Source organism: Meleagris gallopavo, chromosome 2 (assembly GCF_905368555.1).
Source record: "Meleagris gallopavo chromosome 2, MGAL_WU_HG_1.1, whole genome shotgun sequence".
Classification (NCBI taxonomy): Eukaryota; Metazoa; Chordata; class Aves; order Galliformes; family Phasianidae; genus Meleagris; species Meleagris gallopavo.
In genome coordinates, this window is record NC_139405.1 from 50,655,089 (window position 1) to 50,682,396 (window position 27,308).

The 27,308-nt window shown below is 39.0% G+C and overlaps 1 protein-coding gene across 7 annotated transcripts in view; it reads left to right on the plus strand.

Moving 5' to 3' along the window:
* ARID1B (AT-rich interaction domain 1B) overlaps positions 1–27,308 on the plus strand; it is a 316,149-nt gene that overhangs the window by 258,106 nt on the left and 30,735 nt on the right. For 5 of the 7 annotated variants that reach the window (XM_085217103.1, XM_085217106.1, XM_085217105.1 and 2 more), the window contains 3 exons: positions 16,639–16,784; positions 24,163–24,272; positions 25,017–25,175. In XM_085217103.1, the coding sequence (XP_085073229.1) occupies positions 16,639–16,784; positions 24,163–24,272; positions 25,017–25,175 (415 nt within the window). The remainder of the gene's footprint in view (positions 1–16,638; positions 16,785–24,162; positions 24,273–25,016; positions 25,176–27,308) is intronic. The other 2 variants (XM_085217108.1, XM_085217109.1) reach the window with 1 other exon arrangement.

The following is a 27,308-nucleotide window of genomic DNA, read 5'->3' on the forward strand; positions in this document are numbered from 1 at the left end:
GGATGCCCTTCTCTCCTCATCCTCCCCTCCATCCAACAACATCTCTCATCCCTTGTTGGTGATGTTTTCACCTCACAGCTGTACTGCACGATGTCATTCTTCTGACTTCTTCCTGCTGTTGTCACTGGGGCCCCAGTCAGCCACTTCCCCAAAGTGTGATGCCTTTCTGACTGGTGATTTATTGCCAAAGTAATTATGGGATTTCTTAATGGGATTTTCAGAGAAGTTTTATTATGCTGTAATTGAGCATGCTTGTGTTTGAAATATTTGTTAGTCACTAGAAGGATTTTAAGAAGCAAGTATTCAGTCCAAAAATTCCCTGAAACATAGCTACATTTTTTTTCAGCAGTGTCCTTCCCACTGTTGTATCTGTAGCGGTACTATAAGTTAAATCACTGGGAAAATATAACTATAGTGGCCTATTGCTTGCTTATGACCTAGTCTAGCTTCACCTGAGATTCAGGTTTCATGGACTTTGCCATAATCATGTTACTTCAGCTACAGCTTCCCTAGGAAATGTCTAATATCCGACCTACTGCTGCCTTCATAGTTACCAACAAGTTTTAATCACCAGTGTTTTATAGCTGCTTTTGTGTGTGTCACATTTTTTTCATTAATAACATTATTCATATATGTGTACATGATAAAGTGAAAAGCAAAACAAAAAATTAGAACAGAAGTCTAGGGGCTCTTTGGTTTAAAAATCATAAATCAATGAAATGGGTGAAGACTTGCACCGTGCTGTTTTCTCTTAATGGAAAGATGTCTACTTTTACATGCCAAAACACATTAATAGCATCCAACCTTTTTATGTCTTGAGTTCATTAGATTCAGCTGTGAAGTTCACAAACTGCTGGGGTGTTACTACCATAATGCACACCCCTCTATGTACAATTGAAGAGAAGATGAAATGGTTGTGTCTGAGTCATGGTTACACAGCAGTATTTCTGTACAAGATGGTTGTGATCCCCTTCAGGGTCAAGTTGTTGAATCAGTAGCCAAGTATCAATAAGGGAAAGTAGTTTATCTTCAGCTGCTAATCCACAAATCTATCCTTTACCAACACAGGATACTCATGTAGATACAGAAGGCTGGTTTGCCTCTGCTTTGCCAAGCCACATTAAGTAGATGTGTAGAATGAATCTAAATGGCATGCATCAGAATGAAATCGCTTTCACTGGGGCTGAAAATCACTGTTATTTAACCAGGGATAAATGATCAAGATGTGTGTCAACTGGTTATACCTAGGGTATCATTCTCTGCAGGCTGCCACCAATTTAATTAGGAAAGATAAAAACATGAAAATAGAAGCAGTGGCTGTGGAAGATAGTAGGTTTACACCATTTGAGTTAGCCTTTGACCTCATCAGGAGATGAGTTCTATGTTAAGCTTGGATTACTTCCTACAGCTACAGAACACTTTTCCTGTAACCTAAAATCTTACGATGTGCTAGTATACACAGGGCAGCATTTCCAAATGAGATTTCACTTATCAGGCTAAAAGAATGAGAAGTCTTTCTTTCAGAAATCTTTGTTGAACCAGTAGTATCTGTGGCATCGCAAAGATATTTAGGCTTAGTCTGGCTAATAGTTTACATTAGGAAAGCAAAATAACTAATAAACTATGTTTAAATTCTTATTTTCAAGAAGGCAGTCTAGAAGAACTGCAAGGTAGTGTTTTTCATATTGTTTCTGTCTCAGTCACAATACACCCGTTGACTGATTAAGGACTGTATTCTGAAAGCATAATATATCCACTGAACTCCAAGGAGAGACTTTTGTTAGCTTATGTGAGCACTGCCCAGGGTACCAGGGCTGGTTCTGCTGCTGGAGGTTACAGCTCAGTGGAGACCTCTGAAGTCTAGATGGTATCAAAATACCATCTGTTAGCACATTATAGTTCTTACAACAATAGATGTATTTATAGTGATAGGTAAGTATTTTTGTATGTACAGATCTGCAACACAGCAAGTCTTCAGTAAAAGCAAGCAATTTTAAGCAAACAAGATAGCATTATCTCTGCTAATGGGGATGTGAAAGGCAGCAAAATTAGCCTATATCTTCACAAAATTCTAGCCAGTTTTGAGTTCCTCACTTTGCCCATCTTGAAACTTTTGGGGACTTTGTGTTCACTGTCTGTGAGCTTTTGCTTTTCCTACAACAGTGCAGACTTCAGAGAATGATTAGGTTGACACTTGAAGTCAGTAGATATTTTTGGAGCTCTATGCTTGTCACCATCGTTTTCACTATCTCTCGCCAGCAAGGAGTTTGTTCAGAGCATGTTTTTGAAGCATGTGACTGTTGCGTATGGAAATACAAAAACATAATTTTGAAATATCAGCGCAGCTTTAGGGAGGCTTAGTTCCATACTAGCTTACACGTTCAGCTGTATGGCTAAGTGAGCCTTTTGCTGGTGCAACTATCAGTTACCAGTACCTGAACTAAGTGAAGTTTTGATGTGCCTACAAGAAGAGCAATCCTATCTTTGAATGCAGTGTCTGTGAACTCAGTGTACCCTGCCTTAATATGCTTCTTGGGATTGTGTATTCCAATTCTGTAAATTAAAGCAATTTTTTTTTAAAGATTGAATTTAGAATTCAATTTCATTGATTTTAGAGGATACAATTTAGACAGAATAGTTTATTAAACTGAGGAATTGGGACCCAGGTTAGATATTTGCAACCTCTGGCCATTTTAAATCCCGGTCTCCAAGCTGCTAAATCTGAGGTACATATTTACATGATTGTTTGCTGCTCCCTATGCCACCTGAGAAATGGTGTTCAGTTTCTGTAGTAATGTACGGTGTAACATTGCTTTGACATATTTTTTGGCACTTTAAAATGTGGCTCTGTCTCAACTGTTCAGCAGTTGTTTCAGCGTAATGTGAGCAAAGTGGGTTTCAAAGGGGTGGGTAATCATAGGCATTACACGTACATGTGTGTGCTTTCTGTGATTCTTAAACATAACAACTCTGAAGTTTCAGGGTAGCTGTAGGGAAGCAAAATTCATAACTCTCAGATTTTTAGTTCACCTGTTGCTTTCCCAGACAAATCCTTAGGAATATAGAGGCCTGGAGAGTCTGCTATTTTAAGGCTTCCAGAGCCACAGGACTGACTCTGCCTTGAGCTGTTCTTCCGAATTTAGGAAGAACAAAAGCTTTAGGATCATACTAGCTATGGTGAGTAGAGAGCTCACATCATAAGGGAAGAGGTATTTGGGACTTATAAGGAGGGTGTGCAGCTGTGTATGAATAAGTTTTACATCTGTCTTTTTATAAAATGAAATCTTAAAATATTTAAGTTACAGGTAAATATACAGATGAAGTATATTAAGTTTAAAATATTTTTTCTCCAGGGAAAAGGTACACTGTTTTGTCCATTGTTAATGGATAATTGAGCCCATAGTGTCTACATTTGCTGGTGAATGACTGGTTCCCAGTACATGTTCAGGTCAGTGAGAGTAGCTACTACAGCCTCATTATGGGGAACTCAAAAGAATATAGATTAGTTTGCATTCTGTCCCCAAACTGATGTGAAACAGCTACGGTGATCCTAGAGAATTTCTGTTGTACTGAGAAACGTTTAAAATTAGCATAAATGAGATAAAACATATATTTTATGTCTTCTTTTTAGCCTGCGTGTGTAAAGGATTACACTTGCGCGCATACATAGACTATCCTTCCATCAGCATTTCTCTACTGCTATGTATGTATAATTCATACTCCGTGTTGCTGGTGCCAGCAAAGCACTTTTTCCATATTATTTTCTCCAACAGCAGGGTAATGCAGCACTTCTGATGGACTAGGAGGTACTGGTGAGGAAATATAGTAATGGACATGGTGCATTAAAATGTCAAAAGGAAAAAGAATGAGGCAGAAATTGCGAATAAATTTTTTAAAAAGAATAATAATATAAATAAAAGACCAAACTCTTTCAGGTATTTTACATCCTAGATCCTATCAGCTCCTATGCAGCATTTTCCAGTCTAGCCTTTTTGGTCTTGATACTTCGGGTTTAAAATTCTAATTGTGATTTTAAAAAGCTGTAGTTAGGTAGCAGGAAGACTTGAAGTGCTACTGTAAAACTTCATGTCTTTAATCCCTGGAGAGAGCATATATTTTCTATTGTTTTCTCCCTTCCCCTTAAACTCCGAGGTGCTGTTCTCTGCTGGGAAGTGCAGTGGAGTGCAGGAAGGTTAAGTACTCATTCAGGTCTCTTTGCTTATTCAAACCAGGCTACTTCTAGATGAAAGGCTGCCAACTGTGAAATCCCCAAAGTAAACGAGGCTAAGATAGGACTGGGAGACATAATTGGAGCCAATGCTGGGGTGTGTTATCTGTTGCCTTTGAAATAAGCCCCTAGCAGAAAGGCTCTTTCTGCCTAGTCTTTTATTTAACATTCTGTATACAGTTAGGGAGAAGGAATCACTCCTGTTCAAATTCAGCCTGTTCCCAATTCTCAAGTCTCAAAACATGGGTTATTTCTCCCCAACACCTCACTCTTCCAAAGAGCTGTGATTTCCTTTAGGGATCCTGACAGATCCGCAATGAGATGAGCCCCACCTTGCTTTCTGGTAGTGCTTTTTGAATTTCAGTCGGTGAAACTCCATTTGGCTTCCAAATTAAAAAAAGGCTCCATATAGTTTCAGCTGGATGAAGCAGTATTGCTTCTTGGCCATAGTGACTGCATGGTGATGCTGTGAGCTCTAAGGAGCTGCTGCACTCACACCACCTGAAGCTGGCTACATTTCAGCAACTAGTGGAATATTTTCTTCCTATGCCAAGTTTGTGAGATCTGAGAGGTAAAAGTCCAAATATCAATGATTCCTTTAATTGTAATTTCTAATGGGGTTATCAACCAGTATTGACGTTTTTTCTTCAAAAGGTCCCATGCCTCTTCCCTCATAATGAGAAATAGTCATTTGTATCAAGCTGGTTTTTTTATTTGTTCTTTTTTCTTTTTTTTTAAAAAAAGGGGACTTCTTTTACTCACGTTTAACTTTTTAGAGCAGACCCATGTTTGGATTTTTTCTGAAATGTATTAAGAGGAGCGAAGTACAACTTAGCTTATATGCACTTGCTGTATTAAGGGAGAGCTGGAAGTCACTCTTTCACTATTATGTTTTGTTTTTTTTTTAATGGAGATGCATTTTGTGGATCAGCTCAAAATTGCTGATAAAATTCTGTAAGGATAGGAAGAATCTTTACATGCTGAGCTCACCAAAGCCATTTCTTGTGGGAGACTGAGAGAAATATGTTTTTATCTGGAATTTTGTTTCACTAAAAGGTAAATCCATCATTTTGGAGCCCTGAATGTCACCATGCTGCAGAGCTCATGCAGGCAACCAGTGATTTGGGGATATGTTTTTTTTCTTTTTTGGTTACTCATCAATCAAGTAGACTGCTGAATGCTGTTCATGCCATTAGAGATTAACCAGAGACCTCAAGTCCTACTCCTTTCCTCCCCTGGAAAGTAACAATTAGTTTGTGGAAGTGTATTGGGAAGGAGGGCTGATTTTCAGAATCATAAATGAGAATTTTTGGTCATCTAAAGACTGTTCTGATTATTATTATGTCATGATTGTTTTTGGCTTGATTTGGTTATTTAGGAGACCTGTAGAAGAAGAAGTATTTTGTAACAAAATTGTCCTGTAGTTCATTAACATTCTGCCTTAGAATCAGATGCTACATAGGAATTCTGAACTTTAAAATGTGATCTTTAAGGTGTATTGATGTTTTTTTCAATATAAAAATAAAGAAAAAAGGAGGACTTTAGATTGAGTGCTCGTTTTAGGCTGGCAAGAAATGTTTAAGGCTAAAAAGCCAGATTTTCACTTTTGTCTATTTGCCAGAAGATCTACTAGTTTAAATCGCTGAAGTAGTCAGAAGAAAACAGGAGAATAGCCATCTGTTTAATGGGACTCATGAAGAAAGCCAGTGCCACGACCGCCGTGTGTGATTTGGCGCGTATATTATGCAAGTACAGGACTGTGACTGAACAGACTTGGATTTTTGTGAAAGTGAGAGACATAAAAAATGATAGGCAGATTTTGGGTTTTAGAACAGTTTTAAGCTTTTGTGCTGTTTTACACTGGTGATGGTTGAGAGAAAATTAAATAATTTTTAGCAGTGTTGCGTGAGGAAATGTGAATGGAAAGAGCCCTTAACTATAGTAACAGAGCTCAGAGTGGAGCATCTGTTCTAACTGGACATGTAAGTAACATTGTAAGAGTCATTTTAAACAGTAACAGCAGTAGGGTGTTTTTTTTTTTCTAATGAGAGTCACCACTGCCTCTAACACATTAATTAAATACCTGTTGCAGTTGTCACGGTAGGTTTCAGGCATCTCCTGAGCCAAAAATGTAGAAAAGAGCCAGCTGAAACTATACTGACATATGCACCACTCTGCTGCTGTGAAACTGTCTGGAGTGCCAAAATGCCGAGACTGACGGTAATAGTGGTAGTAATAATATTGATAAACATGTAATAGCTCCAGGCTATTGGGCAAAGATAGGTAAGTGAAAATGTGTCTGCTGGGAAATCCCTTTGGAGAACTTCCTCTCCATGCTGTTGCACATGCACAGTTGCGTTCAGCATGCTGTCAGCCAGATGACATTTACTATGAAAAGATACATTGAGGAGCTGCCATGAAATGATCAGGATTTTATTAGATTTTCAGCTGATTGCCAGCACAGTGAGCTCAGTGGAGCTGAGTGGTGCTCAAAAGCAGTGCGAGAGTGTGACTGAGCATTGCAAGGAGGGAGGTGAGAGGTAGTGAGAGAATTGCATCCCCAGATGAAAGAACAGGGAGCGCTGGAGTCAGGCCACACCCAAGGAAATTGGATCGATGAGATACACACTGTGTCCTTAGCTTCCTGCAGCTTTTTAGCACCACGCTTTGGTGACCTCTGGGCTATGAGTGTACTGGGAACATACTTACCCACTTTCAAGTCATCATTCTGGGAGAGAGTTCATAGGGCCTTCCGACTTTTTAATAAAGCTATTTATAACGTGCACAAAAATAGAAGGTACATAGTGAGAGAGTCATATGAGTCATTCCTAACTTTGGTATCAAGTCACACAGGGCTAAAGCACGCTTTGCAGTGCTCTCATTGATCTTGGCTGCATTACGTTGTACAGGACAATTTTTTTTTTTTTTTCTAGAAACCCAGTTCATGCATGCTTTTGCTTGCTGTACACATCCCTCTTTTACCCAGCACACACTCCTCTTGGTCTCAGAAACAGATCTCCTTTTAGTGCTGAGATATTCTATCTGATGGGGACAGCATGCCAGCTGCTACCCTGAGAGCTGCTGTTTAAATCTGCGTTGTCAGGCAGGTAGGCAGGGGTCACAAAGGGCAGTGCTTCAGTGGGATTACAAGCCATTTCACTTGGCCCGCTTTGCAGTAGTCCTGTGTTTTCTGTCACACAGGATTATATTGCATTTATCTAGCACAGGTTGCACTGACTACTGAGGACTTAATTTGTTCTTATACAAATAAATTCAAGTGTGAAGGTCTGGCTGCAATTGTAAGAATACTGTTTAATAAGGGCATTTCAGGGAATCCCTCTGGGTTTAAAGACTAGTGACCAAGTGCTGTGGTCACTGTGAAATTTGGACCACAAAGATTTTAATTAATGCAGAAGGAGCTTTATAAAAACAAAGGGGAATAGTTGTTACATTAAAAATTAAAAAAAAAATACTACAGTATTTCACTTAATATCCTTCATGACTTTCAGGCACACACCAATATGGGGTATGGGATCATATCACAGGATCACAGAATCGTAAGGGTTGGAAGGGACTTCAAGAGATCATCAAGTCCAGCCTCCCTGCTAAAGCAGGTCCCCTGCAAAAGATTGCACAAGTACGCATTCAGACAGGTCTTGAATGTCTCTATAGGAGACCCCACAACCTCTCTGGGAACCTGTTCCTGTGCTCTATCACTCTTACTGTAAAGTTCTTCCACATGTTAGTATGGAACTTCATTTGTTCAAGTTTGTCCTGTAGCTACACACCACCAAGAAGAGCCTGGCCTGATCCATTTCCCTCCCACCTCCCTTTAAATATTTATATACATTTATCAGATACCCTTTCAGTCTTCTTCCCAGGTTGAACAGACTCAGGTTACTCAGCCTTTTCTCACATGGGAGACTCTGCGGGCCCTTTATCATCTTTGTGGCCCTCCACTGGACTCCTTCTAGGAGATTCCTGGTTTTTTTGAACTAGGGAGCCCAGAACTGGGCACAATAGTCTAAATGTGGCCTCACCAGTGTAGAGCAGAGGGGGAGGATCACCTTCCCTGACCTGCTGAATGAAGTTAAGAATGTATTTCTGCAGGCCGTGCTGTTTTCCTCCTTGTATTCAACTATTATATTACTCTTTTTGCCTTATTTTCAAGATCACTACTAATCTTGGATTTCTTCCTTAGTTTTTGTTATCTATAAAATAGGATAGAGACATTTATTATGATTTCAACCTGCTTTCAGCAGTACAGATGTTGCGTGGCCATATTGTATTAGCACCAACAGTCATGAATTACATATGCCTCTGGTGTTCCTCTTCCCATGTTTGGCGTCAGGCGTATGTTTACATTGCAGAAATGTTTAACGTGATAATAATAGCATAAGGTTTTGTGGCTGCTTTTCTAGGGGTTAAGCAGTCTGATAGGAGCAATTATTTTTCGAGTTTCCCCTCCTCCTTGGTAGTTCTTTAGTAAGATACATGTAATGGTGATGATGCTAAAGGCACAAGTATTTACGTAATCAGAAGAAAAATGGGTATATTTAGAAAAGCAATTTCTGTTATTCTTCCCAGAAAGTATGACATATAATAATCTTTAGATCAGTCAGACCAACAGAACAGGCTGTGTACTTGGTCAGATTGCAGTGGATTGCAAGGTGATGTTCACTGTCACATAATAATGATGATAGAAAATGGTTCCCCATTTTAGCATTGCCTCTTAGGCCTGATTGATGCACAGAACAGTCCAGTGCTTAATCTGTGTGCTGAATGTCAGCAGACACAAACATAGACCTGAAATCTGGATGATTTTTCATTTTTGTTTCATGTTTTTTTTTCAGCATCATATGCATTGCAAAGCCTTGGCCTCTCTTCTCATGCATGCATACACATAGGTGTAACATTCTCTTTCTCCTTCTGAAAAATGAATTTCATCAAAGCCTTCATGGCAGAGCTAACACCTGCCACATCACCTTGGTTGCTTGTCTAAAACTTGTTATTGTGCTGGTGAGCTTCCCTGCCCAACAAAGGGAGGAAATGGAAATTCAGGTTAGCACATCTATAGCAGCAGCTAACATGTGAGAGAGATACTTTGCTTTCATACATAGTGATTTTGAATTTGTGTTATTTGCATGGGAATTGCCCTTAATGCCTTTTTATAGTTTTTCAAGCCAGTATTTGGATTTTGTGTGTACTGGCCTTTGCTATCAGCGATGACTCACTGATGAACTTCCCATCAGAGCAAAACAAGTGATGTTACTGTGTTACTTTCCCTTGCTTTCTTCTCCCTCTTCCAGTTCTCCCATGTCCCCTGATGACAGAAACAATTTCTCCGGGGAATCTCATGGTGTTATAGCACTAAAGAAAACCCATAACAAAAGAGCATATGTATCTGCATGCACATGTTTATGTGTGAATTCTCCAGGGAGAAGGCATTTGCCGGTCTCACTCCTGAATTACTCTCATTATAATAATCCGTTTGGTGTCAAAGTATGACAGATTATAAGTGCTTAAGGCTAGTCCCAGCTCAAGACAGATTTAAATGAAGTACTTCTGGTTATTGTGCAGGTCAGTGTGTTTAAATAACAACCTCCCAAATCATAGTCTGACATTTAAAAGAGAGAGGAAATACTGTCATGCTGTATACCTGGCACAGATAAGCACAGGGCAATTTGGTCAGTATGCTGTGATTTGTGAGTGCAGGCTAACACAGTCATTTTCACAGTTTGCAATCAGGTAGCCACCTTAGCAGCATGTCAGCATTAAAAAAAAAAAAAATGTTCCTTTTAAAATGTTTACACAAATTGCTCCCCAGAGACAGTGTGTTTGCTGCAAAACTGATGTAGGCTAAAGATCTGGAGTGAGAATGGCAAACTTCCATGAGCTCATGTTGTGGGCCTTTTTTTAATTTCCTCCACCAGCCAATCGCTCCAGTGGCCAGGCAAGCTTGTGGCTACCAGGATATGTGTGACTCGGTAACAGTTCTTCCTGACCTGAGCTCACACCTGCAGATCTCCCTGGTGTTGTCCCCTGCCTGTCCATCATGGAGGCTGGGACAAGAACCACACATCCTCATTTTCACCAGCCATTCCCTGTTGCCAGAGCACTGTCAGCTTCACAGAGACTACAGCCATATCTTTCCAATCCATAATGGCTGCAAAGGCAATTCTGGCTCCCATGTGCCTCCAGCACCTTTCCTTCGCTGTCACCTCACTGTCACATGCTGCCAATCTGGGTCTTGCCATGCTGGGGACCCGAGCCGTGGTGCTGCAGGAAGGCACATCTCATAGCACCCTGCTTTTGAGGTTGCCCTCTGAGCCCCTCCTGTCCTGTAGGCAGACCTGTCGGAGAGGCCCTACATCTGCAGGAGGGCCCTCCCCTTCATTTGCTTTGGGAATGACGGTTCTCTGTCAGAGAATGTTCCTCTTTCTATAATTCCATTTCTTATTCCTCTGATGCATCCACCACCCTCCCTTCCATAACACCCTTTTGGCACCTCATAACAATACTCCCTATCCTTGTGGTTTGTTCTTCTTTTTCCACTTACTGTATTTCCATCCTCTCTGTCCCAAACTCCTCACCTCCAGCCCACCTAGACCCTCCACATCTTAAGCCTTCAGCTGTACCCTACAGGTCTTAGTGCTTGATGTCCCGTGTTCTGGCTGCCGCAGGGCTCGTTTCGGGAACTGGATCAGTGTTTCTTACTATGTGAAGGGCTTTGCTCCAGTCTTACAGGTCTAGATTGAGAGGAGAGTGCAGAGATCCTAATTCATGCCAGAAAATTTACTTTAAGTCAGAGAACTTGATCCCTCAGCTCACAACAAAAGCTTGGGCTTGGGTGTGTTTCCATATAAAAAGTTGTCTTCGTTTCTTCTTCTGAGAAGCTTAGTCCACTTTCATTGCTGTCCACAACTATAGTGGATTCACCTCTGAATTTCATTTTGTAGTCAATTGTCTGTTCAAATCTGAGGAAGACAGTAATAAAAACCTTCATCAGATGGCAGTTCTGAGGGAGACCTAAATCATATACCAGCAAGTACATAACACAAGGTCTCAGTGCTGCAGAGTGACTTCTTTGTAGCAGTCATAGACAGCACAGTAACCTACTGGTGACTTCAGATCCAATTAAAGAAAGACATCTCCATATAAGAGACACTGCTTAGCAGCTGTGATCACTTGTGTGCTTCTTTGTACTGTCAGTGCTCTTTTTTCTCATTATTTCTTTGTTCTGCTTTTTAATGATGACCAGATCTTGCATGTCATCCCCTCTTTTCAAATATGTGGACTTCTGCATTAGCTCAGAAGACACAATTAGATCTGATGCTACTTATTTTGCAGAGAAAAAGAGATTAAGTGCAAATTAAGCTTTGTGTAGATTGCAGACAAAGGAAAACAAAAGTGCAGAGCATGACCTCCTTAAAAGGGAATGTTTTGAATTTGACCAGTTTTATTTTGGACCTGACAGTGTATATCAGACAATCGACAGCACAGTGAAGGTGTAGTTTAGAATCATAGGGTCATTCATGCTGGAAGGAACTTCAGTACATCTCTGGTCTGACCTCTTCTTCACTGCAGGCTCACCTGAGAGTTCAGAGCTTTATGCATTTGGATCTCGAAAACGTCTAAGGACAGAGAGACCTCACCAAATCATTGTTTTCACTGGAAAAAAATGCCTTCCTTCCAGTCCACTCTTCACATATTTTAACTATTGTCTGTTGTCTTGTGTCTTCCCACCCTGCCCCACTGTGAAGAACACACCTCTATCTCTTGCTGTCATTCTTGTAGGTGCTGGGGAACTGCTGTTAGGTCTCCCAAAGCTGCGTCTTCTTCAGGCTGAACCAGCCCTGCTAGCTCAGCCCCTCCAGAGCATGTACTACAGCCTTCCTAAGGACTCTCTGTGAACGTTACTCCAGTTCATCATTCTTTCCCTTACTGGGGGTCCTAAACAGGACATGATAGCCTAGATGCCATCTGATGAATGCTGACTAAAGGAGGTGATCATTTTGCTCAATCTCTGGTTGTGTTTAAATCTCCATGTCACACAGCCCAAGATGTTGTTTGCTCTCTTTGCTGCCAGGGCATGCTGTTGGCTCCTGCTCAGCTCACCGTTTGCCAGCACCCCTAGAGTCTTTTCAGCAAAGCTGCTCCACCAGTCAAGCCCTAGCCACACCACTGCAGGGGGCTCACTCTTCCCTGCGTGGTATACCTGTCGTTGAATTTCATAAGGTTCACATCAGCACATTCCTCTAGCTTTTCTGGGTCTCCCTGGGTGGTAGGCCTTTCGTCGAGCATATCTACTGGCTCTGACATTATGCAAGTGCTGTAAATTAGTACATTCTCAACAGAGTGGTAATCAGATCCTTCCTTTCCCATTTTTAATCTCTTCCTTTTGCAGAATACTTGGAGGTGTATTTGTAACAGTAGAAAAGAAAGAAGAAACATGTATGCTTAAGTATGGTGTTTAAACTGATAGCATAATCCTAAATTTGTATTAGCTAGATATTTTTTCTTCTAAATGTGGAAAAATATATGATCTGGAATCACTGTATAAGACAAGTTACAGCTGGAAAATACCTGACAGGTCATCTGGTACATATGTAATGCAGGATTTCTCTGACCAGTGCATTTTCTGATGTGTTGCGTGTGTGTGTGCATGTCAGGTACCGGGATTTCATTCACTCTTCAGAGGGCAACTGCGTCTCACCATTAAGACGTTTTTAATTATACTCAACATAAATGTTTCTTTTCTTAATTTCTTCTTATTATTCCTACTTATCACTTGGTTTATTTGTAAGCAATCCAACTATTGGTATCTATATGAGAAATAAGGGGCTGGGAGCAAAGTGATCTAGCTATAGGTGTCCCTATTCATTGGAGGGGAGTTGTACTAGATGACGTTTAAAGATCCCTTCCAACTCAGGTGATTCTATGAGTCTGTGATACTGTGAAATCATATACTTTACTGGGTTTGTTAAGCCATAGAACTCATAGGCAGTCACTTGAATTTTTGCCATTAGATGTCACTACATCTACAGCAAACAGTTTTTGAAAGTATTTATTTTTGTTTAGCCTCCCAGAAAAAATGGGGGAGGGAATTGGGAGATGTAGCAGAGAATATAGTAGTATATTTTTGAGATAACTACTTCTTAAATAGTACATTGGATATTCCTTTACTTAAAAGCAGCACAGAAGGAAACATAAGATTTTTGACTTAACTCCAACAACCAACAGATGATGCTGTGACCTTAAGCATATATAAATATGTTTAGCAGCTGCTATGTAACATATTTATAAGTGTTTAGTGACCTGGAGGTTAATCAAAATGAATTTGGTGATCTCAGCTCAGTTCTTAATGGACTCCACTTCATATTACAGCACTGATGCAGCACAATTTGTCACAGTCGGCAGTCTTTACTCAAAGGAGGCTCACTGTGGAATGAGAATTAAAGGCTGAAGTAATACCTGATTATTTCTCCCTTAAGAAACTTTCCATTTCAGGCCATCACAGAGCAGAATAATATGTGTAGAAGCTCCGTACTGCACACTGTACCCAATCTCAGGATAAAATAACTTTTGCAGGATGTCACCTTTCGAAGTTGCTGAGTTAGCTCCAGCATACTCTAGGTTCATGCATTCATGGGGAGGGGGAAAGAGCAGGGTTGTGCAAGGATGGTCACTTGCAGAGCTCTTTCCAGAGACAGTGGTGTCCCTTCTAAGTGTGACATTACGTGGGAGTATGACAAGGAAAGGCATTGCCTATCTAGATAAAATTTTAAAATGAGGTTCTGCCATTCAGATCTTTCAGGGTAAAGACACAATTTTGTAGACTTTGGTTGTTTTCTCGCTGTCCTGGCCAAAGCTAGTATATTCCTTATATTTAATTTACACTCTGTCTCAACTGGAAATAGTTTCCTACTTTTTGATTTAAAGCTGTTGTGCAGCCGAGTGCTTTCATGAACTACAATTGAGATTGATATCCGAAGTGGGTAACATGAAATAGGTTGTACCTCGGTTTGAGACAGTGAACAGACCCACAGCTTAGAAGATGTACATGTTATAGGAAGTAATAGCATTGAAATATTAGTAGATCGAGACCAATTTCAGCTCACCTGCAAGGTACAATACTCCTGTGTATTTTTTAAGCAAATGAAGGACACTGGAGAGACAGATACCTGTAGAGACATGTCTTTTCCAGAATCCCATCTTCACTCCATAAAAGAACCTTTCAAGATCTATTATTCCTTTTTTAAAATGTAAAAATGCACATATACACTTTCTTCATCTTCATTCGTATCTTTGCCCAGTAATGGGAAGAATCTCACTTATCCAGCATGGAAAGAACTTTTCAATTCACAGCATTTATTGAGATATAGAATTTTTTTTACTAAATTAAAAGGGGGAGGAGGGTGTTAAGATACAATATTTACATAACAAAAGCTTGCTTGTATGACTGAAATCTCTTAAAGCTGTTGCCAAATGGTCCTGCTCTTCTCTTTTCCCTTTGTAACTTTCCCTTGGAGCATTGTACCACTGTGCATTTTAAATCTTTTCCCTCTGCTATGCATTACCAGCTTCATCTGGGAAATGACATTGTATGGCAGTTGTCTCCTTCATATCAGAAGAAAGCCTTTGCCTCTTCGCAAGAGTGAAGAAAAGTTTGTCTTCAGAGAGCAAAGGACAAAACTGACTTGGAAAAATATGCTTTATTTAGATAACACACTCTCTCTTCCTTTGAAGAAATTCACAGTGTGTCAAGAAAAATTAGGCCAAATATTGCTTTAATGGTCTTCCTCCTCTACCTCATAAAAAAAATTGATTTCAACCAATTGTGTTAAGAATCTGTCATGAGTTTGGGGATGACAAGAAGCCATTGCAGTTATTCAGGGTTGTTGGCTTGGGGTTTTTTCTGTTTTGATTGAAATAATTGTAATAATGAAAAGCAGAATTTATAGCAAAACTGCATCTTGATACAAGGTCACGCAATTTGAACCATCTATATAGTAAAGTTAAATGCTCTCTTTTTCTTGGGAGGAAGACAAAAAGCAGACAGGTACCGAAACTATGGAAGACAAAATGTGTCTGTTTCCTTTCTTATCTTATGTATTTGAAAAACAGCATACGTTCACAAGGGCACAGTGAAGAAAGAGGTCTGTTTTTTTTTATTTTCCTATGCATGCTATTGATATTCAAATAAGTATGTTTGTGCTTGTGCTTTTATTTATAGATACAATTTTATATGTGTAGCCATATGCCCATATATATGTCATATAATATGCAGTCTTTAATGATACCAAGAAAAGGTAGATAAGTGAATAGTGGATAAAAAGAATAAAATGCTATTCTTAAAGTTGGATAAAGCATTGCAAGTACTGAAAAGCAACTGAAATTATGTCTTTAAAAATATTTGATCTGCAATCTTCATGTTTGAAGACGTGGAGAATCCTTCCAGTTTTCCAGACAAAGATGAATCTCAATTATGGAAGCATTTTATAGATACATGATTAAGTTTCAAAACCGAAATAGTTTTGTTGGGGTTTCTTGTTTTGACAATGTATAGTATGTACAGAGCTTTTTGAAAGATTGGACCTGAACAGCACGTACAACGAAATGGATGTTTTGTTCAACACTGCAGTCACGTCTTTGGTCACTTTAATGGTATTTGCTAAATAACTATGACTTTTGGCCCTAAATCACTACTGGAAACAGGAACATCTGTTGTGTGATTAAAAAAAGAAACACAAAACAAAAACATCCACACACAAAATCTGTTTTGAAGAAAAAGCAAAGCAGGAAGTTACATTTATATGATTTCATTGGGACTTCTGTGAATGCCACTTTTGGTCATGAATCACATTCAAGACAGATGCTCACATGCAATTGGTTTTCTCTTTTGAAACCTGTGTCTGGAAGTGTTTACAGGAAACAAGGTGTGTTTGATAACATCAGACAAACAAATTTGAAACAGATTCCATGGCATCTATTTTTCTCCTGGTCATTTCACTGTGTTCTGAGCTGTGGCAGGTGAGGACTTGTATTATATGGTCAAAATTTTCATTCACTCCGAAATTTTTTTGTGCCAAACATAGGCTGTAATTTTGACTCACATTGTTGTCTACTTACAGGATAAATAATATGACCTATATTTTTGTGCTGATAGATTGTGACTATAAACACCCCATATACCGTGTATTTCAGTTTCTTGAAATTTGTGTTCCATCCAGTTCTTAGATGTACAATAACTGATTCAAGACTAATAGCTCCCAATGTAGGTAAGGTGAACTAATTGCCTTCTCCTTTGCTATTTGCAAACATTAGGAGATGTACTTTTTGACAACCATAGCATCTTCTTCAGTGAGGTTCGTAATGAGACATTGTGTGTGTGTTTTTTCTTCTCGTAGGCAAGGCAATTTTCCTGCCATGAATCAGAGTGGTATTATGGGTTCCAGCTCCCCCTACACTCAGCCGATGAACAACAGCTCGGGGTTGATGAACCCGCAGGCTCCTCCATACAGCATGGCGCCTAACATGGTGAACAGTTCAACAGGTAATGGTGGGTAACCTTTCAGGAGTGGCCTTCCTCCGAAAAATCTGTTTAAAGTTACCAGCCCTGAGCTGACAGCAGAGGATAACATTCTTCATTTGATTCACGCCCTGCTGGGGTAGTTTGGAGTGATTTGAAAGTAGGCTGAGATAGTTATGTTTTTTGTACAATAACACGTTTTTCATGAAGTCCATTGCACAGCACGTAGATGAGGACAGTGTTTTGAAAGTTACCGTGGCACTCGGACCCGGTTTGACATAGGTGTTGACTCGCAAGTAAATGTGTATTTTTGTGCGTGTCTGCGAGAGAGGGAAAGAGAAGAAAAACCTCTTATTTGAAGAGGCTGCTATTTGCTTTTCAGTGTCTTTCTTCCTAAGGTTGCAATTTCAGATATTTAATGTGATGCTGGTTTAAAGAAACTGTGCACCTGCTCTGACTTGAAGATGCTGTAAGTTGGACACTTAAAATAATTACTCTGTCCTGAAAATATAGGCCATATTTACTGGGTTTCCAGAATTTGTATAATCATCTATAGGGTTTCTTCATTTACTTATTTAAATATCAGTGTTGAAATTTAATCATAGCTTCCTTCTGCAAACAAAGCATATTTAGCATAGCTGTTGGGTTTATCTTTCTCACTGTGACTTGTGAATTTAGAGTTCTTTGCAGATTTGTGTGCAAATTCAAAGACAGCAAATACACTTTATAATCCATATTCAGCTTGGCTTCCTAACAATTACCTTTCCAGTCTTCAGTAAAGACCAGTTCTTTCACTGGGAGGGCTCAGATGGAGTTTCAGTACTCTGAAGTGGTTCTTCCAAAATACTTACTGCAGTCACGGAGGTTTTGTGCATGCTTTACTGGTTACATTAGACCTTTTTGAAAGCTCTTTTTTTAGATTTTTTTTTTTTTTTGAAAGCTAAATTTCTACTTCTTGCTTTTATTTAGTTTCTTTCTTTCTTTAAAGGTACCTTACTATTTAAAGTGTATCTTACCAAGAGTCTGTCTTTCAGTATCTTACTGCTTAGCCTCTTTCATTCCTTCATCCTTTGCCTTCTTTCCAGCTTTCCCTTCTTGTCAATTTTATGTTCCCCTGCTTCTCAGACAGAAAATGATTGTATGAAATTCTGGTGTCCAGTATGACCAGAGCATTTCTTTGCTCTGTATAGGAGCTCCTGAAATACTTAGCAATTGTGTTTTCTTTCACAAATACAGTTACATTTTTGTTAGCTGAAGAAACTGAATAGAAGTTGTTAATCAGCAAGCTTTAAAAAGAAAAAAAAGGAAGAAAAAAAAAAAAAAAGGAAAAGAAAAAAAAAAAAAAGGCCTTTTCCAGTCTGTCTTGAAAGCTCTTGGTTAGTCCAGACAGCACACTTCTACCATCTGAATGTAGAGGGAAAAGGTATTGAAAAGACCATTAGATAATAGCTGGCTCTTCCCCCACCAGAGCTGACCCAGGTAATATTATGTTTTGTTTGTGTAGTTATGTGTTTTGTCTGGCTTGCTGAAATAAAATTACTTCTGAGCATTGAAACTGTGCTATAAATTCTGTTTTGCTATTAGCAGAAGTAATTTTTCCCCCTTTTCCTTCGGCCCCCAGAGCTGCAAAAATAACCAACAGCAAACAGATGGCAGAGTGCCCTGCCTAAGAAGATTTATGTATTCCTAAGGAATAACCAGTTTAAAGGAAGATTCACAGAGGTTTTTTTGTTCAGATAATTCAGCCATTCGTTATTTCATACAGTGGAAATCTGTTCAATGCAAGGCCATTTATCCTAGCAGTCTTTTGTATGGGGTAGTCATACTCTTTTTATTGTGTTATGCATTCTGAAATATTGGATTTTTAATAATTTAAACATTTATCAGGGTTTTTTTTCTGCCAGTGCATTTGTGAGGTTTTCTTTTGTTCCACTTTTATTAATTCAAAGGTTACCCAATAGAAAATAAGCGCAAGATGAACTGGAGGAGCTCAGCACACCTCTTTTCCTCTGTGTGCGAGCAGACATGCATCTAGATTATACGGTGTCACTTTTGCAGCCTCCAACAGCACACAGTGTGTTGGTACAGGGGGGAAAAGAGAAAATGGGGCATGAGTACACTACTGGGTCACATGCAGTGGGAATGCTGCCATTCCCTGTGTGCTGACTCGTTCTGCCTGGGCCAGAGAAGTGAAGGGCTGAGCTTAAGATAAGTGTCACCACTGCACTTCTAATGACATTGGCTTGTGCAGGGTGAGCACTGCAGGGTCTGCTCTCATCCAGACGCTGCATGCGATGAGGTGGAGAACATGCAGATGGTGCCTGCATATAGGTTAAAAATGGTATTATCTGTGACACAAAGAGCAACTCCACTGCCTGGCTCCTGAGCCTTCCTCCCCCTAGTATAAAGCCATGTCAATCAGAAAAAAACAGGGTTCAGTCAGTGTGTAGGGCCAAAAAAAAGCAATTGAGTAGCTGTTGATGGAGTCAAGTGAGAGGGTTAACTTGCTGGCAAGCACTGAGCATGGATACCTGTTGTTTCAATCACAGGTCAATGCAAAAATAAGGTAAGCAACAGGGAATGATTGCTTTCTTGTTGGTTTTCTGGGTTTTGAGAGTGCAGTTGTCTGTTTTGGGGATGGAAGATGGAAGGTAGGTTTTGGTTTATTTGTAATGAAATGCAATTGTAGGTTTTGCTTTATGAAGTAGAAGAAGATGCAGATACTGTTTGAAATTGTTTTTACACAGTTGCGGAACTTCTGTGCAACTGAGCAACTGCGTATAATGCTTCTTGCCACCTGTTTTTATTATTGTTTATAACTCCTTGTTACCAGTTAATTTTTTTTTAAAATTATTTTGCTGTCATTTTTTTTTTTTAAATTAATGTAACAATCAAAAGGAATATCATGTTGCAGTTCTGCATCCTGATATTTCAGGAGCAGCTGTTGGTCAAACAGCATGTCAGCAGCTTTTGCTGATACAGAGCAGTTTTAGAGCACAGAAATTACAAGGTTAATGTAGTTGAGTCCTTCTAATAGAGTATCCCACCCATAATACTGAAAGCTTCAAGTCAGGATCCCTTCACAATTACGGAACAAACTGCCACACAGAAAAATGGTAAAAACTCCGCCGTCCTTGTGTTATCTATGAGGGTTCACATTCCCATATTTATTTTATATCCTTTTCCCCTCCATTTTTCTAATTCAGGCTTTAAAAAATATAATGAAAGAGAACTTACAAATCCAACATCAATTTAAAAAAAAAAATCATGCTGTGAACCTTGGAAATTCGAGTGAAAACTAGCTTGAAAGAGAAGTAATATGGAGTCAAATCTCATGGATTTCCATATTGTACTCTTACCCTTTTCTACCTCTGAAGGTGAACAAAACAGTCAAAAGGCATTCATACTGCTGCCACCTCTGCTGTACTAAAACCTTTTATTTTTCTGAGTTTTCTTATTCCCAATAAGTCTCTAACATAGGAATACTTAACGTAAAATGTGAAGTTCTAGGAAAAGTTATTTGTGCTGAAGAAATTAAAAGGATGCTCTTAAAAATAGACAGAAAACTTACGTATTCATTTATAATATGTTTTTGACTTTGTATTTATTTGGCTGGACCTCTGAGAGAGAAAGCAATTATATTTATAAATGTGAAGCATTTTTTAGAAGTGTAAGTTGTTTTTCTGTGTTTTGTAGGTTGATTGGTTTTCATTTTTCAGACTAATGAAGACCTCCATTTATTTTCCTTTTTCTTTCTTTTTTGCCCTAATATATGCCTTCGTATGAGCAATTATTTAAAGTTTGTTTAAATAAAACTTTCAGAGGGCACCAGCAGTTGTAGCACCTGAACAGCCAGTTCTTGGAGTTCATCTGCCCACATCCCCAGCCACATGCCTGGGTCACCCCTCAGTCAAGAGGTTGGATAGGCACGTGGAAAGCACGGTGCTGACATCCTGGCTGCCCAAGTGCCTGTCTCAGAAACCCAGGCCAAGTGTCCCAGGCTGTGCTTTGACCCACAGGGGAATGGCCTGGGCCATTCATGGGAGGATATGAGGCAATGCTGTTGTCCCACTTCTGTTTTTTTGTGTGTATTAAAGCAATGGGGATTCTTTTGCCAGCTTCACAAGTCATAAATTTTCTGCTTTTTTTTTTTTTTTTTTTTTTTTTTTGGAGGGAGAGTGCTAGGGGCAGGAGGGAGGGAGAAGTGTCTTACAAAGGATGTAATATTCTGTTTTGTAGAGTGTGATTTGTTATTGCACTAGCAATAAAGAGAAAAACAATGTTTGTGTATTGCTGCTCTTACAGTATTTCATCATCTTCTGAGACTGATAGCACAGCCTTTAGCAAAAAAGAATACTTTGCTGCAGTTTCACTCATGTCAATATATGCCTTTGAGTACATTAAATTCAGTGTGGAATAGTTAATTCAGGACCTTGACCCATACTTGCTTTTTGAAACCATTCTAGCTCTTAAATTCTTATAATAAGCCAGAGGCTAGTACTTGAAACCTATTCACAGTGCACTACAGCACTTTCTGAGTCAAGGTTTTCCTGTTACCCTCTTTTCTAAAATGTTTTCTCTTTCGGTCTGCACTTCACACGCAGAATTATCAGTGCCTATGTAGAAAGAGAGCATGTCTTAATTTAGCAGTTTCGTGACAATAACAGTATTTCGCTGCTCAGAAAGGGTCAAAACAATGTTCTGGCTGTACTGCTCTGCTGAAAAGTGAAGGATTGTCTGTTTGCAAATCACTGGAGAGTACATTTGCAAGAAGTTATGAAACAGCATTTCAGCAGTGGATGGAGAGTAGCTGTGGAAATGTGTTAGATAAAAGCTATAGGGAGGCCTTACCGTTTGGTAGTCAAACCCCTGCAGTTCTCCTCTTTAGAATAGAAGCAAATTATGTATGTGAAGCAAATAGTTTAGAACACAAAGTGAAAAAGAATTTGGAAAGCTTCATTTGTCTTTTGTTTGTAATTTTCTCCAACTCCTGATAGTTGGAGACCAAATTATATATGGATATGCCACAAAACAAGCAATCTGCAGTACACAAAATGAGCTGGTGTTTTTATATTCCCGAATATAATTAATACAGTCAGGATGTGTTTTGTTGCAGCCTAGAGTTCTTGCCCTTTACATGAGATCTTTGTTGAAACCTCATTGAAAAAGAGATTTTGTAAAGGAGCTCTGGTGGAAATAGGGCTGCCAGGAATAGGCAGAAATATTTTGTTCTTAGTAACAGAAAAGTAATGTGCCAGCATCATAACAGGGAGAGACCAGCAGAGGATCTGGCCATGCTGAATTCCAGAGAAGAAACATGATTTTTAATGTTACTTTGTTTGACCTTTCTAAAATTGCTTTAGAGGGGAAGGGTCATTTTTGGTTTGCTTTTAACTAAAACTGAGATGTCTTCTTTAGTGCTTTCACAGCATGAAACGTGTTAAAAAGGATTTTGTGTAACAGTTTTGCATCCCAGTTTGAAACTAGATTGTGGCATATATTTGACCATTTTGTATTTAAAAAAACATACCTAAAAGAAAAGTAACTTTTTTTTTTTAACTCTAGATCTCAAAACTAAAATGTGTTAAGCTGACATCCTTCACTTCATAATACCCCAGTTCTTCAAGCACCGTAAGGGCAAAATGCGTACAAATCACACACTTAGTGGTTGCTGGCTTCCCAGTATAATATTGCTTGGCTGTTTTGTTGAGGTTTCACACACATACATAAAAATAACAGCATTTTTAGCTGATCCCAATAGATTTTCTCTGCAGCTGCATCACTTGAAAAAAGCTCTTTGTTCCGATTCTTGAAATCTTAAGTATTGCAAGTAAATTTTTTTAAAATATCAATTATGATTTATGTGTAGTGAAGACTTGAAGGGTTTGATTGGGCTACAAATGTACTGTGAAAAAAAAAAACAAGAAAATGTGCCCATGAAAAACACTGGCCGTTCAAAGCTGAATATTGAGCATACAGTTGTAAACTCACATGGCACATGGCTGGGTAGGTTTTTTTGGCAGACCCATAGTCTCAACCTGCAGTGATGCTAAAGATATTAGCAAATTAGCACTGCAAAGCTTGCCAGCGTATTCACCAGAGTCCTGCTCATGCTCTCACTGCTGTAATTAAAACTAATTATTTTCTAAAACATAGTAATACATGAATATGTGCAATAATCATTTTGTAGTGGGCAATCTGTGAAGCATTTTTAAGCTTCTTTTCCCCCTCCTCTCTTTGGCTTGCTATGCAGCATGCCTGCTGCCTTGTGTGAGCCAGCATTGTCATTTTGCAGAGGCACACTAGTCTGGTAATGATCACATTCTGTTTTTTTCCTTTTTTTTTTTTTTTTTTTAAAGAAATGTTTCTTTGCTGATTCTCAGAATTTGTGAGTTTGGAATATGTATTTTTTCCTTTTTCATTGCCCTATAGGTTATTCTAGCCTATGTTTTTATTTCTCTCAAATCCTTCTTTGAGAGGAGGGCATGAGGGGAGTAAAAAAAGAGGGAGATGGAGGGAAGATAATCCAGTCTTTCGCAAATGCTGAGCACATGTTTTTCTTGCAGAAAAGAAGTGCCTGGTGTTTTGCTCTTGTTCTTTGGTCATTTGCATTGATTCAGTGTCACCTCCTAGCACCTGCACTGCCCAGTATTTTCTGTGTATTTATCTGAATGTTTCTTGTATCTTTCTAGAAACCCAGGAAGCCAGCAGCGATAACTATACTTAGAACTTGAAATGAAGAAAAAATTAAAAAAAAAAAACCTTAAACCCCTCAGCTCTGAGAAGTTAACTGCATTTCTCTAACAGAGCAAGACATTTGTGTGTTCATTACAGTCCTACCTCATTTTGGCACAAGAGGAAAAGTTGACTGCCACTTCTCCAGCAGAGCAGAGTTTGCAGCTCGTAATGCTGTAATTCAGGCTCACAAGGCTGAGCAGTGTGCCCTGAAGACAGGGACAATGATTACCTCCTGGACACCAGTTATAATGCAGAAGAATTTCAGCCTTTTCCGCAGATTCAAAATTGCAAGCAAAGTCTGCATTGTTTTCATCTATGTTAGTCTACTACCGAAGGAAAAGTGGAGTAGTTAGTAGAGTAGATTCTTGCCCTGATAAAACGCAGTGGTCTGATCCATGGACAGCTGTAGACCACCAGTGGTGTGAAAAATGATTTTCTGCATAAAGTGTTTTTTATTGTTGTTGTGTGGCACTTGCATTCTTCCCTTGTTCATTTCTTTTGTTTCCTCGCTTCAACTGAAGAGGTGTGCAGGTTTCCGGATGCCAAAATGAGAGGACAGAGGTGGGATAACCTCTGCTTCACCAGCAGGTCACCAGCAGGAAGCATTTTTTTCCTAGCAAACCGAACACAGTCATGCTTAACTGTTTCTCCTGTTTTCGATTAGCACCTATGGGTCTTGCAGATATGATGACACCTGGTGAGTCCAAACTACCCCTTCCTCTCAAAGCAGATGGCAAAGAAGAAGGAGCCCCTCAACCTGAGAGCAAGTCAAAGGTATTTACCACTCCGCACGTGGTGTTGGTTCAGCCCGCAGGAGTCTGCTGTGTTGTCGTCCATCTTCTGGTTTTGGCCTACCCACTTCTGTTCTTTCCTGCATGCGTTTCCATTCACGTGCAATTTCTTTGTTTCTTTCTTTTTTTTTTTTTTTTCCTTTTTTCCTTCATTGTGTGGATCTGAAAGTTACTAGTTCTTACGGCATTTTAACTTGCGGGGGCAAAGCTACCCAAGCCAAAAGTTGCGTGGGGATTCGGCTGTGCCAGGTGGGTGGGGAAGAAGGGTCTTGCCTGATTTCAATACTTGCAGCCATTTTTCTCTGCCTTCAGTTATGGCTTCCTGTTTTGGCCGGCTCAGCAGCAGCAACATACTTTAATATTTTGCTTTCTTGCCTTATTTGATAAAATAAGGTGAACAGCTTGTTGTTTTTCTTTCTTTCATAAGGGGAAACCCATGCTTAGCATTCCATGTGAGCTTGAAATAAGCATGGTGGCTTAGTGACTTTAGCCAAGCATCCAGCAAACTTTCCAAATTATACTAATTAACAATGTTGTTTTAATACTTTATATATATATATAAATATATTTATATATGTGTGTGTTTTCTGTATGTGTCTCTCTGTTTATATATATTTTATATATAAAAAATTGGTCACTCTGTTAAACTGGATGTATTTTTTTTGTTTTTAATAAAGTTTTCCCTGCCTTTGTCATATTATTTTTTTTTTTTATTCCTCTACCACAGGATAGCTACAGCTCTCAGGGTATTTCTCAGCCCCCAACCCCAGGCAACCTGCCAGTCCCTTCCCCAATGTCCCCAAGCTCTGCTAGCATCTCCTCATTTCATGGAGATGAAAGTGATAGCATTAGCAGCCCAGGCTGGCCAAAGACTCCATCAAGCCCTGTAAGTGGCTCTGATTTTTTTGGTTTTTGTTTATTTTTTTTGTAATTAATTCTATTTTAATGCTTGCTTGTTTGTTTTATAAATTCCTTTTCTTCATTATTTATCCACTAAACAGTTATCTTTCTTTGTAACACTGGGTACAAATTCTGCTCTTGGACACATGGCTGTAAGTTCCACTGCCTGGCTTCAGTGGGGCCTGAGCATGCTTTTCCAAGGGCAAAATTTGTCCCAACAGTATTTTAAAATAAGAAAGAGTAAAATTGTGTGCATCATGCAAATGTGCTGTCTGGTAATACAGCAGTTGTTGTGAAGAAAACATCCTGTAATGCATCAGCTTCCAAGCATGCCGACTGTGTTGTTAAGGACAATTCCATTTCTGTTCCTGGGCCCAAACTCCTTCACACAACTGATTTCATTCTGGTTGCTGCACTTGTCTTTGCTAGTGTTATTTAGGAAAAATAAAAAAATAAAATAAAAAAAATCCCACACAACAAAAACTAGAGATCCAGCAACACTTGAATTGTAGTCTTAGCGGCACAAAAAAAGCTGCCATGTGTATTTTTGAAGCATTTTTAATTTTGAATTGTGTATTTGGAAATATGATTATTGCGTTCTCAGGGCACAATCTAAAACAAAATTGTTTCTGATTTGCTTCATTCAGTTGTTTTGAAATAACCCAGATTGTGGGTAGGAAAAAAAAATGATATGTGTAAGTTTTTAGAAAACTATTTTTAGGTGAATCATGTTTAGTCATTCTCGTCCAGGAAAAACCTGAGAGAGATGCATGGAGCTAAAATATAAATGGCATATACTTATATATGCACACAGAAAAATCTGTGTACGTGTATATACATACAGAAAAAAAGAGAATGCAGAATATGTGGCTTCCGAGGAGCAAGTGTCCACTTAGCCATTTTTGCTTTTTTTCTTTTTTTTAATCAGAAAAATGTATGTAGTTCCTATCCTTTCTACTAAAAATAATGATTATATTTTCTCACTTGAGAAAAACATCGCAGATTTTTGTGAGGAATATCAAATTTTTCTTCCTATGCTAACATGCACTTAAAATACCAACAATTCCTTGGTAACAATTTAATTTTCACAAAGTTTTATGTTGAAGAGTGTGACTTGGAAAATAGAGGAAGGCCAATTGGAGGAAAAAAGGTCTTCCCTTCAGAAAGCCAGACATTAACAAATGCCCTGAGCAGAGAAGCAGCATGGCATGAAGCGCACCACCTGGATGTTTTGATGTTTATTTGGCAGCAACTTTGAGTCTCAGAAGGCAGCTGGTGTTACTTGTTCCCACAAAATCTCATTTTGTTCTTAGCAGCCTTTATAAGGGGGCGGGACACAAAAAAAATGGGGTTAGTTTTGTTTGTAGTAATGTTTTGACTGTTGCTTGTCTGGGAGGAAAGCAAGGCTACTGCATAGGTTATCTAACCCATCAAATTCTTCTACAGCGTGTTCCTGAGCTCATTGTATGAACTACATAATAAATCCTAGAGCCACCATGGAGTATTTTCCAAGTAAATATAGCAAGTATAATGTTGGAAAAAACAAATGGACAAAGTTTGTGCTTTCAGTGTAAAAAGCTTCTCTTCTGAATGCTGCTGTTCAAATGCTGCTACATCTTTAGCTTCACTTAGCTTCTTGGTGCACAGGTTGGGATAAAAACAGTACTTTAGAATGATGGAAAAATAAGTGCTGTAAATTAGCCGATCTCTTTTTACCTATGAAAGCCAGTGTATTGGATAACTTCATCGACCTTAACAGCAGCCTGACATAGACTGGAAGATTGATTGCAGTCGTTTTGTTACACTTGGAAACAGACCAGATTTGTTCATTAAATCCCAAAGCAGCTTCTTGTGCTACAACTTCTCCATTTCAGCAGAGGGTAAAAGCAAGGGTGAATGGTCTCACGGTGTACCTGTGATCCTACAAAATGAGTCCTCTCTTTGAGTAGTTTTATATGGAATTGAGGCACGAGAAAATGTAGAGAAGGAATTGTTCACCATTATGTTATGAGAGCTCTTAAGTGTTAAGATAAAAGTTTGCTTTTGCTGTATGAATTTTATACGTAGCCTGTGTCCCTTACAATGGCTAAGTGTCTTTAAAATTCTTGAAAAGAGAATG